The sequence below is a fragment of the Bos indicus genome, chromosome 19, assembly GCF_029378745.1.
Source record: "Bos indicus isolate NIAB-ARS_2022 breed Sahiwal x Tharparkar chromosome 19, NIAB-ARS_B.indTharparkar_mat_pri_1.0, whole genome shotgun sequence".
Classification (NCBI taxonomy): Eukaryota; Metazoa; Chordata; class Mammalia; order Artiodactyla; family Bovidae; genus Bos; species Bos indicus.
The window spans coordinates 35,679,970-35,693,819 of NC_091778.1; the positions used below are offsets into that span (position 1 = coordinate 35,679,970).

At 62.1% G+C, this 13,850-nt stretch overlaps 1 protein-coding gene across 8 annotated transcripts in view; it reads right to left on the bottom strand.

Moving 5' to 3' along the window:
* MYO15A (myosin XVA) overlaps positions 1 to 13,850 on the bottom strand; it is a 52,211-nt gene that overhangs the window by 13,808 nt on the left and 24,553 nt on the right. For 5 of the 8 annotated variants that reach the window (XR_011562010.1, XR_011562011.1, XM_070773182.1 and 2 more), the window contains 27 exons: positions 13,624 to 13,708; positions 12,739 to 12,792; positions 12,560 to 12,641; positions 12,354 to 12,484; positions 11,838 to 11,933; positions 10,474 to 10,709; positions 9,045 to 9,208; positions 8,751 to 8,823; positions 8,373 to 8,561; positions 8,091 to 8,203; positions 7,847 to 7,941; positions 7,548 to 7,662; positions 7,290 to 7,357; positions 7,137 to 7,214; positions 6,797 to 6,977; positions 6,579 to 6,711; positions 6,175 to 6,280; positions 6,000 to 6,072; positions 4,842 to 4,963; positions 4,628 to 4,735; positions 4,178 to 4,253; positions 3,782 to 3,897; positions 3,575 to 3,693; positions 1,809 to 1,950; positions 1,234 to 1,345; positions 1,072 to 1,146; positions 505 to 683 (listed from right to left, as the gene is read on the bottom strand). Coding sequence is in view for 6 of the 8 variants with exons in the window: in XM_070773182.1 (XP_070629283.1) it covers positions 505 to 683; positions 1,072 to 1,146; positions 1,234 to 1,345; positions 1,809 to 1,950; positions 3,575 to 3,693; positions 3,782 to 3,897; positions 4,178 to 4,253; positions 4,628 to 4,735; positions 4,842 to 4,963; positions 6,000 to 6,072; positions 6,175 to 6,280; positions 6,579 to 6,711; positions 6,797 to 6,977; positions 7,137 to 7,214; positions 7,290 to 7,357; positions 7,548 to 7,662; positions 7,847 to 7,941; positions 8,091 to 8,203; positions 8,373 to 8,561; positions 8,751 to 8,823; positions 9,045 to 9,208; positions 10,474 to 10,709; positions 11,838 to 11,933; positions 12,354 to 12,484; positions 12,560 to 12,641; positions 12,739 to 12,792; positions 13,624 to 13,708 (3,121 nt within the window). In the remaining 2 variants the exon portion in view is untranslated. Of the gene's footprint in view, positions 1 to 504; positions 684 to 1,071; positions 1,147 to 1,233; positions 1,346 to 1,808; positions 1,951 to 3,574; positions 3,694 to 3,781; positions 3,898 to 4,177; positions 4,254 to 4,627; positions 4,736 to 4,841; positions 4,964 to 5,999; positions 6,073 to 6,174; positions 6,281 to 6,578; positions 6,712 to 6,796; positions 6,978 to 7,136; positions 7,215 to 7,289; positions 7,358 to 7,547; positions 7,663 to 7,846; positions 7,942 to 8,090; positions 8,204 to 8,372; positions 8,562 to 8,750; positions 8,824 to 9,044; positions 9,209 to 10,473; positions 10,710 to 11,837; positions 11,934 to 12,353; positions 12,485 to 12,559; positions 12,642 to 12,738; positions 12,793 to 13,623; positions 13,709 to 13,850 lie in introns of those variants that run through there. The other 3 variants (XM_070773179.1, XM_070773180.1, XM_070773183.1) reach the window with 3 other exon arrangements.

A 13,850-nucleotide genomic window follows, 5' to 3' on the forward strand; every position in this document is an offset into this window, starting at 1 on the left:
AGTCAGAGCCCGCCCAACGCCAGCCCAGGCTGACTGTGCACAAACCCTCTCTGCCTGCCCCCCGACCCCATGGGCCACCCCTTGCCCCATGTGGCCCCACTGCCTCCCCGATGACCTGGTCTAGCTGACCTTATCCCTCACCCCTTTATCTCCCTCCACCCTAGCGAGCTCTGTGCCACCACAGGATCCAACCTGCCCCACTCACCAGGCCCTGCCCCGTTGAAGGTGGATTCACCATCTGGCCGCCCCAGGCTGGTCCTGCCCCACTGGCCTGGTCACTTACTCTTCCACTGACCCCACCCACCCTACCTGACTGGACACACCTCCAGCCGCCTCTGGTCACATCTGGCGGCTCACATCCCTCAGGTCATAGGTCTGGCTGACCCTACCATGCTGCCTGGTCCCAGGATGGCCTGCCCTTGGCTGACCCCGCTCCCCTCCACCTCCACAGTCAGGCCAACCCCACTGCTGTGTCTGCTCCTCTGACCAGCCCCGGGTTCTCACCTCCCTCCTGCGGCCCACCTCCTGTGCAGCGGCAGTGGAGGCCACGGCGGCGGCCACAGCGGCAGCGCGGCCCCGGCCTGGCTCCGCAGGCAGCTGTAGGAAATCAGGTGCAGCTGCAGGCTGCACCAGGTCAGAAGGGAAGCGGCCCACGCGCCCGTGGATGGTCCCAAACCTCCAGCCTAGGGGCAGAAAGGGTCTGAGCAGTGAGAGGGTATCACCTGGGGAACAGGGGGGTACAGAGTCTGTGAGGGAGGTACAACTTGTGGAGGCGAGCAGAAGGACAAAGACTTAGGGAAGGGGAGGCAGCCCCTCAGCGGCAGGCTGGAGTCGGGGTCTGCAGAGAGAACACAGTGCCTGTGGACCTTTGGACCACAACACAGAGGCACTAATGTCCACGGAGACCCGTCAGCCTGATGTGTGGACAGGGGCTGGGCTGCATGGCCATCTTAGCAGCTACAGCCTGGCAAGACCCTTGGGGACCACAGGACCTGCATTGCGCATCTGCTCTGTTTGGGGTTTCTAGGTCTGGCGGCTCAGGCAGCTGAAGGGGGGCCCCAGGGTACCCACCGAAGTCAGGGCCCCGGCACCGCAGCTCCTCCAGGTACACCACCTTCTTGCCGACCACACAGCCTGCGCTGTAGCCTGCGGGCCAGGCCCACGTCAGCACCCGCCGGGGAGGCCCCCGCCCTGCCGCCCCCACACTCACACCCCATCCCCCCCGGTGCTGACCCAGTCGAGGCGGCTCCAGGGGCTGCAGGTGGATGATGTCACCCTTGTGGAAGGCCAGCAGCGCAGGGTCCTCAGGCAGGAAGTTCCTCACAGCAACCACGTAGTCCGAGTCCTGCGTCAGTCAGGGGCTGGGTGAAGGCTGTGGGCCCATGCCCTCCTCCCAGAGGCCAGGGCCCACTCCCCTGCCCCGCACACAGGCTGTGAGAGCATGGCCACAGGTCTGACCCACCCCTACCCGTCCCAGAGCCTCAGCGCTGAGGCCAGGTGCCAGGCCTGGGGACTGCCCGGTCTGGAAGAAGCATGGGGCTGGATGTGGTCACCAGGTGGTCAGTGATGGGCAGTGCAGCCCCTTGCAGGAGGGGAGGAATGAGGCTGCTGCCGAGCCCAGAGGCCTAAGTGAAGGACCCTGGAGAGGCCGGCAGCAGGGGCATAGGCCCCAGGTTGGAAGGCACAGCTCGAGCAAGAGCCTGAAGACACAGTCGCAGACACACAGGTGTATCCACCCCTCCCAGGTAGGCGTGGCTGGTACATTCAGGCCCTCAGCCTGCTGCAGGCATCTGCAGGAGGGCCCTGACCTTCTTCAGCTCCAGTATGAAGTCATCCACCAGGGTCTTGACCTGGTGAGCTCGGGCTGAGAAGAGAATAACCTTCTCACTGGCCAAGTTGAACTCCAGCATGTTCTGGGAGGGAATGGTCACAAAGAGGATGTCCGCAAAGCTGGAGGAGGGGGAGGTGGCATGAGGCAGGACACCACGGACAGAGGGACACCCCCCACCACTGTCTGCACCTCTGGCCCCTGCCTGCCTCCCCTCCCCTCCTGCCCGTGGCTCCAGCGCCCTGCCCATCACTCTGTGAACCCACAACCTCCCAGCACCCCCACACTTTGTTTTTTATTTATTTTTCTGCCTCTTGATCCAACCCCCCAGATTTTGCCCACAGATCTGTCTCCTTCACTAAGCAAACGCTCAGACTCTGGAAGGAAGGAGCCTGCATCTCACTGATGCCTGAGACTCCCCGTGCTGTGGCATAAAGGACCATGGGCTGCTGGGAGGGAGGGGTCGGAGGATGCAGGAAGGTTTCACACTCAAGCATCTGCACTTGGCTGTTCACATGCGGTAGCCCTGCCCTCAGTAGGCTCTGGGGTGGGACTTTAGGGGTGTCCAAGCTGAGGATGGGGTACTGGCTCCCAGCTCACCACTGCCTGGCTGGATGACCCAAGACAAGCAACATCTTTCTCTGAGCCTGTTTCCTTGATTAAAGGATTTGGCATAGAGCCGGGCACATGGTAGGTACAGTCATCCCTCAGTATCTGTGGGGAACTGGCTCCAGGGCCCTTGGAGGGCAACCAAATCCATGGGTGCTCAAGTCCCTCTCATAAGATGACCTGGTATTGGCATATGACCTACGCACATCCTGTTTACTTTAAATCATCTCTAGATTACTCTTAACACTTGAAGTGAAGTGGAAGTCGCTCAGTTGTGTCCGACTCTTTGGGACCCCATGGACTATACAGTCCATGGAATTCTCTAGGCCGGAATACTCAGGGGATCTTCCCAACTCAGGGATCAAACCCAGGTCTCCCACACTGCAGGTGGATTCTTTACCAGCTGAGCCACAAGGGGAAGTCCAAGAATACTGGAATGGGTAGCCCTATCCCTTCTCCAGGGGATCTCCCCAACCCAGAAATCAAACCAGGGTTTCCTGCATTGCAGGCGGGTTCTTTACCAACTGAGCTATCAGGGAATTCAATGTAAACACTGTACTGCTGCTGCTGCTAAGTCACTTCAGTCGTGTCCGACTCTGTGCGACCCCATAGATGGCTGCCCACCAGGCCCCGCTGTCCCTGGGATTCTCCAGGCAAGAACACTGGAGTGGGTTGCCATTTCCTTCTCCAATGCATGAAAGTGAAAAGTGAAAGTGAAGTTGCTCAGTCGTGTCCGACTCTCAGCGACCCCATGGACTGCAGCCCACCAGGCTCCTCCATCCATGGGATTTTCCAGGCAAGAGTACTGGAGTGGGGTGCCATTGCCTTCTCCCTAAATGCTGTACAGGTAGTTATAAAAGAACGATAGATGTTATGGGAATAGTTGCCAGTGAGTGAAAAATTTGTTTTGCATTTTGGAATTTTCTGGAATTTTTTTTTCTGAGTATTTCCCATCCACCATTGGCTGAATCTGCAGATGTGAAGCCTGTGAACACAGAGAGCTGACTGTACTCAGCCGCCAGCCATCGAGCGAGTCGGTCCGTGGAGGAAGTGCTGGTGTCAGTCCATGCCCCGAATCCTGCCAACCCATGCCCCGCCCATGCCCTGCGTGAACCCTCCCCCTCGCCTGACGCTCACCTGTAGGTGCGCAGGACCCGCAGTTGCCCACTCGCCTCGTGGCTGCCCTTGACCACACGCAGGAGCTTGATGCCCGTGTGGGACACAGCCAGCATCTGCACCCCGGTGCCCACGCTGCCCTGGGGAGGGGACAAGGGGTCTTCCAGGCTCATTCCTAGAGCCCCTGGGGGGCAGAGAGTGGGCAGGGGGCGGGCAGGGGGCTCCTACCGTGGCAGGAAACAGGCGGGAGAAGTAGACCTCCCAGCTGTCCCGGGCAGTGCTGACCACGGCCCGCTTCACACTCTCTGTCACCAAGGGCCGCTGCGTGTCCAGCTGGTTCTGGGCTAAGGGACACGGGTCGGGTTAGGACCGGGGCCCCCTCCCCTGCTGACCCGCAGTGCATGGAGGGGAGGTTGACCCTCAGCAAGGAGGTGTCAGACCACTGCGTTCCCAGCATCCATATGGGGAAACTGATATCCACAGACAGGACAGTGGGGACCGCAGTCAGGCCAGTATAGCCCAACCCAGACCTGCCGCTGGGCCCCGGGGAGAGGCCAGGAGCAGCGCAGAGAGGGTGGCAGGGGCTCCAGCAGACTGCCCCTCTCCCCCCACACCCCGCAGTACCAAACAGGGCTTTCATCTGGAGCCGCTCCTCCGCAGAGATGCGCAGGCAGGCCTCGGAGAGAGTGTCGTGCAGGACCTGTGGGAGGGGCGTGAGGCGGGCGGCTGCAGGGTTCCCCAAACCTGGAGCCCAGGCTGGACTGTGTCAGGACGACTGGGGATGGGGTGCTTTCCACGCAGTGAGGGCACCTTGTAAATCAGACCCCACTTCTGAGGACCCTCACCCTTCTCATCTCCACCCTCCCCAGGCCCTAGTCTCCTGATCCACACAGGGGATCTTGGGGTGGACCCTGGGGCCCACGAGCTCAGACCAGCCGTGAGTCTGCTTATATGGGATGTGGGCTCCCCAAGCCCATCCACGGCAGGGGGCGCAGCAGACCAGCTCCCTGTCCTCGCTGCGGGCAAGGACCCCAAACCCGAGCAGGAGGCTTGGCAGACGGCTGATCCACACACCTGCTGCCCTGCTGCTACTCGAGGCCGGGAGGCGGGACAGGACCTCACCTGGCGGAACAGGAGGTCCAGCTGCACGGGGTGGCTGTGGTCGTCCTTGGGGTAGAACACCTGCGGTGTGGGGCTACCATGAGGCCCCATGCTCCTCACCAGCTGCGCTGTGACCCCTGGCCCATCAGGCCCTGCGCCCCCTCCAGCCCTGGTAGGGCCCCAGCACCTCTTTGCGCAGGAAGATCTGCCAGGGGGTGTCCCGGTAGCCATAGAAGTTGGGGTTCGGGAGGCGGTGCAGCCGTGTCTTCACGGGATCCTCAGGAGGCTCCAGCGATCGCGAGGGCAGTGCTGGGGAGGCAGGGCCCAGGGAGGGCGAGGTTGGAGCAGAGGGGCCTCCTCCTGCCTCGTGGGTAGATACACCTGATCATGTGGGCACGTAGGCACACTCTCTCAGCCCTGCCATCCTCCCACAAACAGAGACCCAGCTCTACAGTCCTAATGTGGTGGGGGTGGAGGTAGGGGCCAGGGATACCCGGAGCAGCAGAGACCAGGTGCTGCCCGGAGGGAGACCCTGGTAAGGTGTGTGAAACAGTTCAGAAAGGACAGTGCTCTCGGTGCTGGGAGCTGGGGCAGAAATCAAATGGCGACCTGGGAAAATCTGGGGGCTGGTCTGTGAGGGGCCTGTGGTCTTGGCGGTCGGGCAGACCTCCCTGAGGAGGTGAGGTTTGAGACTTCGTGATGAAAAGGGGCCAGGCATGCAAGGATCTTCTGCGAAGAGCATTCTCAGCAGGCGGAACAGCAAGGATGAAGGCCCTGCGGCAGGACTGAATTCTGATGGGCCCAGAAACAGTGAGGAGCAGAGAGCCCCAGGGCACGGAGCAGGAGGAGGTGAGGCTGGGGTGAGCCACAGTGAGGAGCCTGGGGTTCATCCCAGGGGCCGCTGGAAAGTCGTTGGCGGGTGGATGGGAACTAACTGATCTGTTACGATCACTGTGGCTGCCATAAGGCAGGAGGTGCAGAGGTTAGGACTCCAGCTGTGATGTCAGGAGGCCTGGGATTCTGTCCCTGGTCTGACACTTAAGAGCTGTGTGATCTTGAGTGAGTCACTTAACCTCTCTGTGTCTGTCTTCTCATCTGTAACATCTACACAGACAGTACTGTGTTGAAGAGTCTGAGTGAGGATTTAGAGTGGGCTGGCCTGAAATCAGTGCCATGCAAATGCTGATACAATTGCACAAACATCCACATAGTATGTCCACACAGGCCCAGGGACATGGACACACAGGCCACCGTCATGCAGACCAAGACTCACCTGTGCTCACACTGACTAATTCCTGCACTCAGACACCTGCCCTCCAGCCCCTCCCTCCCTCCTGGCCCTCACCTGGAGCGGGCCCCACGGATGGCCGCTGTGTGCTGGTCACTGGCTTCACCAAGGCCACGGCCTCTCTGGGGACCTGTCCCCACAAAGACAGCCCACCACAGTACACAGAGGCTCCCCCAGAGGCCCCCCCTGTGTCTTCTGTTCCGCCTGGACCCCACCAGCCCCAGCCCCTCACCTGGGTGCCGGGTGCTGCCACTGGGGGGCTCATCTGCCCCCTCAGGATCGTCAGGGCCTCCTCATGGGGATCAGGCCGCTTTACGAACACCCTCCCGCCGTCCTTCCTGGGGAGCGGGACGCTGAGCCTTCTCTTCACAGCCACACAGTCCCACCCAGGAACTTCCTCTCCCCCCATCACCGTACATGATAACCCCGAGAGGACCAGAGACAGGCATGGGGTCACACACAATCCCTAGAGAGCGGTCCTGGCCTCCCTGTGCCCTTGGGGGGAGTCTCATCTGGACCACCTGGGTGAACAGACACTCCCTAAAGGCTGTTGGGCAGGGTGCTGTGAGCCCAGCAGACAGGCACATGGGAAGGCAGTCACGAAAGAGGGCCAGAGGGCTGAGTGGGTGGGCTGACCTGAGGGCCTCGGGCCGGCCCCCCCGGGGCAGCTGCTGGTGCTGCCTGACGATGTCCTTGATCTGCTGCGTGGGTTGCGGGAAGTGCTCCGAGTTGAGGGTCGAAGACCGGACCAGCTCCAGGCAGGGTGAGGCTGTGGCGGGGCATGGTATAGGGGGTAGGTGAGTCCACCCTCCCATCTCACCTTGGGAAGCCCCTGCTGCAACAGGACACTTAACTGCTTTCTGGAGAAGCCCAGCCCTGAGGCAGAATGGGGGCAGCCACGGGCTTGGTGGGCGTCCTCGGGGCCTTGGCCAGAGGGGCGGGGGCCGCAGGCTTCGGAGCAGCCTGCAGGAGCACAGGCTTGGCTGGGAGTCCAGTGCCTACGAACTTCGGCCGGGCCTCTGATGCTAAGGGTTTCTGTGGAGAGCAGAGTGTGAGGAGGGCGTCCTGGGTCATGTCAGTTTGCTCTCAGGAACCCCACGTTGGCCCAGGAGAGGCGGAGGGGGCTCCTGGTTTAGAGAGGTGCAGCGATGCTCTGGGGCAACACGGCACTCATGGGGGGCCTCTGGGGCTCACCTCTGGGGGGAAGGGTCTCGGGGTGGGACTCAGGGGCTGCTGCTGGAGTGCCATGGCCTGCAGGGTCATCTCCCGGGCCTGCAGAGAGTTGGGGTGAGCGGGTAGGCCCAGGCTTGGGCCCCCGGCAGGACACCCCAGTCCCCTGGCACTTACCAGCAGTACTGCCTGCTTGTGGATGAAGGCTTGCTGCAGGGCCAACGTGGAGGCGTCCAGGCCTGGAACTGGGGTGACCGGGTCGGGGGGCATAGATCCAGAGATGAGGGAGGTAGGAGTGGGAATTCCCTACTCTTCCCACCCTGTCAGCTCACCCCGCAAGCCTGAGGCTGCCTCTGTTCTAGGGCTGAAGCTGCCCTGAGCACCATGGGGCCCCGCCGAGCCCAACCCTGAACCCGAGCTGGAGGAGGCACTGACTGGGCTTTGGCTCTGGGGGTCTCCTGGGGGGGCCTTCAGTGCTGCTGCTGCCATCTCCACCTGGCTGGCCTCCCCCTTTCATGCGGTAGGCAATGGCTGTTGGCTTCTCCAGGTCCTGGGGAGCAGATGGCTCAAGTGACTGCCCCAATGCCACGCTCCCCAGGCTCCAAGGCAACGGGCACCTGACACCGCCCCCACCCCCTCCCAGGGGCCCCCCTCCAGCCACCCCAGGGCCGGGCTGCAAGAGGCTCCTGTGCATGCGCCCTGCTCTGGCCTTCAAAGGCCCGATGAGTCCCTACCGCATCCCCGCAGGACAGCACGGGGTCGAAGAGGCTGTCCAGGTAGCAGTCCAGCCCCTTGTGGGGCACAGCAGGCTCTCCAAGGCTGTCCAAGTCTGGTTGGGTTGGGGGAAATTCAAATTCTTTCCTCCTGCTGATCACCCCTCTCGCCCCCAGGCTCCCTCCCCACCAGAGACAGTGGCCACTGCTGGTGGATCTTGGAGGGTCACTGTCCCTCTCTGAGGCTCAGGCTCCCCATTTGTACCGTTCTCATTGTGGCTGCAGTACCCATCTGAGTCGGCCACTACAGGCATGAGCCCCTGGGGCTGGGGCTTGGTGGGTGCATCATCGTCGGAGTCCCAGCTGTTCCCAAACACCCTGGGGGATGGGGAACACAGCAGCTGAGCCCCCCGGCAGACCCTCCTCTGTACCCTGGAGTTCTCCCTTTGAAGGTAGGCCCCCTTCCTGAAGCCCTCAAGTTCAAGTTCAGCTCACAGCCACCAGCATGCAGGAGGGGGGGCCTCGGGCTGGGAGAGACCACCTCTACCTGAGGCCTCCCCTGCAGGCCAGGGGCCCCTCCGCACCCACGAGGAAGTAGGCTTTCCGTCGAGGGAACTCCCTGAGCAGCTCGAGGTCCGACACCAGGTCCAGCACGTAGTCATGGCCGGCCAGCTCTGCCCACTGGACCCCGTTCTTCATGGCCACTGTCCAGCCTCGCCAGCCGTCAACCAGCCCCCTGGTGATAGCACATGGAGGGATGGGAATGAGGGATGGCGCCAAGAGGTACCGCCCGGGGAGACCCTGGATGGAGCCAGACACGTGACTGGAACAGACCCTCCGGGACTGGGGGACCTGGTCTCCCGCCCCCACCTCCTCCTTCCTGGGTGTGCAGGGGTGTGCTGGGCGGAGCACGCCAGGAGCCAACCTGTGCCTCAGAATGTCTCCGGCCACCTCCTCCCCCGTACTCCAGGACTGCACCGGGCAGGAGAACAGGTCACCTGGGCAGTAGCAGGGGTGGGGCTTGGCTCCAAGCATCTGCAGCCCATCCTGCCGCCTCCCCGCTCTCGTCCTGGGCCCTGGCTGCACATCCTCACAGCCCTGCTCCCAGCCCCAGTCCAGGTCCTGCCCTCTCTCCAGGCTGCTCACAGCAGGGCCACCCAGCTTCTCCTAACCCCGGGCTCTGCTGCCCCTCCATGGGAGGCAGGGGAGGGCAGCTCACCGTTGAAGCAGCCCACGTCCAGTGCCATGCCAGCCTTCTCCTGGGTGGCTGTCCACTCAAGCTGAGTTGGAGGGAAGGTGCGGGCAGCCCCAGAGACCATGGCCTGCATGAGGCGATGCTGACACACGGCCTGGAAGCCACCGCGCCCATGATCAGACACAAACCTGGCAGGTAGGAATTGGAGCAAGGATGAGGCTAGCCAGATGTGGGGGAAACCCTGAGACTGGTCAGGGATGCCCAGGCCAGCCCAGAGATCTGAGGTTGGGCTGCCAATGATTAGGGCAGCTTGGCGCTCCCAGGCTAAGCTGAAAGCATCCAGGCCAGCCAGGGGTACCTCAAGCCAGCAGGAGTCCAAGGACACCGAAAAGGTTCCAGGCAGGCCCAACTAAGCTCAACAGAGCAAAATGTCATTGCCAGGATGGGGCCTGCAGGAGGTGTAAGCAAAGACCTGGCCTCCGGGGACTTCCATTTTACCAGGCCACCCGGGTGGTCATCAGTCCTCTCTGAGCCTGCCACCGAGTTCACAGATGGCTGTGGGGGTTCCAGCTGACCCAGGGTCAACCAGCCTGCTCCCCGCCAGGGGCGGGCACTCCTCATCCGCCCCTCCCTGTGGCTGGTGGCCTGTGGCTACCACAGGGAAGCTTAGAGCCATGCCCATGGGAAGCCCAGCGGGCAGGTAGTGGCCCTTCCCCTGGCAGAGTCCCAGGGAGCTGCCCCTACTGTGCTGAGCTCAGGAAGGCTCTGCATGCTCTGCAGCTCACAGCCACTGGTGGGTCCTGTTACCATCCCCAATTCCCAGGTCAGGAAAGAGGCTCAGAGAGAGGCAGTGAATCGCCCCAGGTCACACGGCGGGAAAGTCAGAGCTAGGTTTCGCACCGAGGGCCTGCTTGAGCTCTTTCCCATGCAAATCAACCTCGTCACCAAGGAGGGGGACATCACCATCACCTTAACACGATCAGGATGCTGACGACGGCCGTGCTTACACAGCGCTTACCACCAGCCTGTCCTCTCGGCATTTCACACGTGTTTGCATGGTTAATCCTCACACAGCCTGATGTAGGTACTCTAACCATGTTCATTTTACAGGTGAGGAAACAGACTCAGAGAGGTTATTTAAATTGCCCAAGGTCACACGGCTTACATGTGGCTGAGCTGGGATTTGAACACAGACTATTGGAATCTACATGCCTAACGACCCTGCTGCAACCCACTGCTCACCACGTGAGAGGTCAGCACCTCTCTTCCAGATTCCCCACACCCTGGTCCGGCCACCGCTGAGCTCTGGAAGCCCTGTATCCAGTCTTGTCTGACCCCTGCCCTCTGACATGAAGCCCTGGGCCAGCCCCCGAGCCTGAGCTTCCAGGCACAGAGCCTCCCTCCTGCCTGGCCTGGCATCTGCCCTGGGCCCTGGCCCCCCAGCTCCACTCACTTGAGCAGGTATTTGTCCAGGCGCGGGGATGGTGCGAAGCCGCTGAGGCAGGCGGCCAGCAGGAGCCAGCCCCGCTCGGCGTTGTGGGAGCTGGGGTTGCGCCACACCTGGTTGGCCAGTTGCGCCAGGATCTCGTCCCGCAGCTCGGGCACTGCCAGTCCCTTCTGCACGATGTAGCTCCCAAAGACGTGGTCCCGGGCGCCGTGCAGCTGGGGGTCGCCCATGAAACGTAGGATCTGGCCACAAGCAGATTCTCCTGGGCCTCTCAGAGGGCTGTTCCCACTGGTCCCCACCCCTTCATATGCATCCCTCACATGTCCTTCCCAAGTCCCCCTGCCCATATAAAATTCCCCCACAGTAAAACTGTAACAGGCTTGTGCATGCTAAGTCGCTTAAATGGTGTCTGACTCTTGTGACCCTATGGGCTGTAACCCGCCAGACTCCTCTGTCCATGAGATTCTCCAGGCAAAAATACTTAAGTGGGTTGCCATGCCCTCCTCTAAGGGATCTTCCCAACCCAAAGATCGAACCCCCGTCTCTTACATCTCCTGCATTGGTAGGCGAGTTCTTTACCATTAGTGCCACCTGGGAAGCCAGCCTGGTTTACCCTGGGCCAAGTGACCAGGGCTTGGGGAAAGTCAAGATTCTCCTGCTCACGAACCTTCTACAGCCCCAGCCCCTCCCCACACCCTGGCCTCCAGCAGGTCCCTCACCTCCAGCTCTATCCAGGCCCCAGAGGGCACTTTCTAGCATGCATACCCAACCACATCCTCCCATGGAAGCACCATCCGTGGCTCCCTTGCGCCCCTGAGAGCCCAACCTCAGCTCTGGGCTTGTTGGTCAAAGCCTCCTGCCCCTCTGGCCTTACTCTTCTGAGTCTCTGTTCTGACCATGGCAACTTCTCTCCTCTCTACCTCTCCATTCGCCCTGGCTGGGAGACTGCCGCCACCTTCCTCTCCAGCTCAAATGCCCCCTCCTCCAGGAAGCCTTCCCTGACTCTGCCCAGGGCTGCATGAGGGGCCTTGTCTGGGCTCCCCGACCCCCATCCCCCGCTCTGTCCACAGGAGTGGGTCACTCATTAGGTCTTCTCTGCCTCCCCTTTCAGACGAGGCTCTATTCTGGAAGCTCCAGAGAGGCTGGGAGGCAGCCATGTTGCCGAGACAACTGCAAGACAGGCCCCCATCCCCAGACCCCACCCCAGAGAAGAGGACAGACACTGCCTCTCAGAAGTCCCTCCCAGAAGTCCCTCCTCCAAGGGCTCAGGGCCTGGGCTGGTGGAGGGTCCAGGGGAGCAGCATGGGGGTCTCCTGTCTGGCCTCAAGGCTGGGGCTGTGATTTGGAAGGTGGTCTGTGCAGACTCATACCAGCTTGAAGATGCCCACAGCCTCCACATGGTACTCCGCTGGCAACCGCGTGAGGGGCGTCCTCAGGGGCACGGTCAGCATCCCAAAGGCAGGCTCCTGGGCACAGAGCAGGCACCTGGGCACAGAGCTGGGAGGCAGGGGCACCTCCGGACCCGCTGCTCTAGGCCGGGTTGGGGCACACGAGCCTAAGGCGCCCGGGCTCTGGTCCCCAGCATGCAGATGGAGATTCAGCGCATCAGGGCAGAGCCCCTCTAAGACGTCCCCGGAGGGCAGGAGATGAGCAGCGGGGGTGACATGCTGTGGGTCCACTCACTGCTTGTCAGGTTTCTGAAATGTTTCCAAACAGCCACTGCCGGAGCCCCGGCGGCCCCCCACCACCATCCAGGCCCCCGGAGTCCCTAGATTCCTCATGACCCAGCAACTGGAGAGCTCTGGCCTGCTCTCAAAGGGCGTGGCCAGAAGTCGGCCATATCCGAGGAAAATGCCAGCTGTCACTGGGTCTCCTCCAGCTCTTACCTTGAAGTGGCACCGGACAAACTTGGCCATGGGGTAGTTGTTGATATCCAGAGGCAGCGTGACCCGGGGCTCGGCCCGAAGCCGAGGAGTTCGCACAAGGGCCACCCGGGGCCCCTGGGCTGTCCTGAGGCCTGTGGACAGAGAAGGTCTGAGGGGCCTGGCCCCCTGGCCAGCCCGCCCCCCAACACCGCCCAGCACTGACGTACCCGCCACAGCTTGCAAGAGCCCAGCCAGCTCCACCGGGACCTCCAGGTGCCCCACGGCCACCACCTGCCGCTTGCTCAGCTCCTGGGGGGTCAGCACAGGGTGAGGGGACAGGCCTGCCACACCCCCGCCTGCCGGCCTCCCTTCCTGTCCCCCGCAGCTGCCTGGACCTCACACCCACCTCCTGCTCCCGCAGCCATGCCTCCTCCACCCGGAGCCTCCGCTCCGCCCTCAGCTGCAGGAGAGCAGACGGTCAAGGCGGGCAGCGGTGGGCAGAGGGGACGGCGGCCCCAGGCCCACCTCACAGACGGGGGAGGCAGTGGTGTGGCCAGAGAAATGGGTGTGGGAGGAAGAGAGCAAGAGACTCAGGCAGAGGGCAGAGCAGTGACACTTTGGGGAAGGAGAGACGCACAGGATGTCGGACAGCAGCAGAGAGGTGCGTTCTGGGGCCCCTCCCTGGAAAGTGTTAGTCCTTCCGTCGTGTCCAACCCTTTGCGACACCCCACGGACTGTAGCCTGCCAGGTTCCTCTCTTCGGGGATTCCCCAGGCAAGAATACTGGAGTGGGTTGCCAATTCCTTCTCCAGGGCATCTTCCTGACTCAGGGATCGAACCCGGGTCTCCCACATTGCAGGTGGATTCTCTACTGTCCCGGGGCTACCAGAGAAGCACCTCCCTGCTGCCCCACAAAACTCCAGCAAAGGTGTGCAGCTCCTCAGGGCTATGTTTGTCTGTCTGGCTGTGGAAATGTGACAACAGGCCGAGACCAGCACCGAGACAAGGGCACAACCAGAGCGAGTGCTGCTCGGGTCGCTAAATTCTAATCATGCCCGGTTTGTAGGCCCTGCTGTGAGCCCTGTGCCGGGCCACACCCTCCCCGCAGCCTCTCATTCAACCCCTGCACACCCCAAGGGATGGGTGAGGAGAGCAGGGCTAGAGAGGGATAAGCGGGGATTGAACCCAAGCCTGTCCAGGCCAAATGCCACCTCCCCGTCCCTGCCGCCCCATGGACCCTGACGGGGCAGGCCTGGTTCCGGGGGGAGGGACGAAAGCCCAGCCTACAGCACCTTGAGGTAACGCCGGTGGCTCGTATACGTGTGCACCAGGGCCCGGAACTTCACCAGACGCCTCCTCATCTGCTGATACCGCTGCCTGGGGCACAGAGAAGAGGAGAAGGGGTTTTGAGTAGGAAGGCCGGGGGGGCAAGGGTCATGGGTGACCATGGGGAAGAGATGCCTACACCTGCCTTGTTGGGGTGTCAGTGTCCACACTTCACTCTGGGACCCAATGCAAA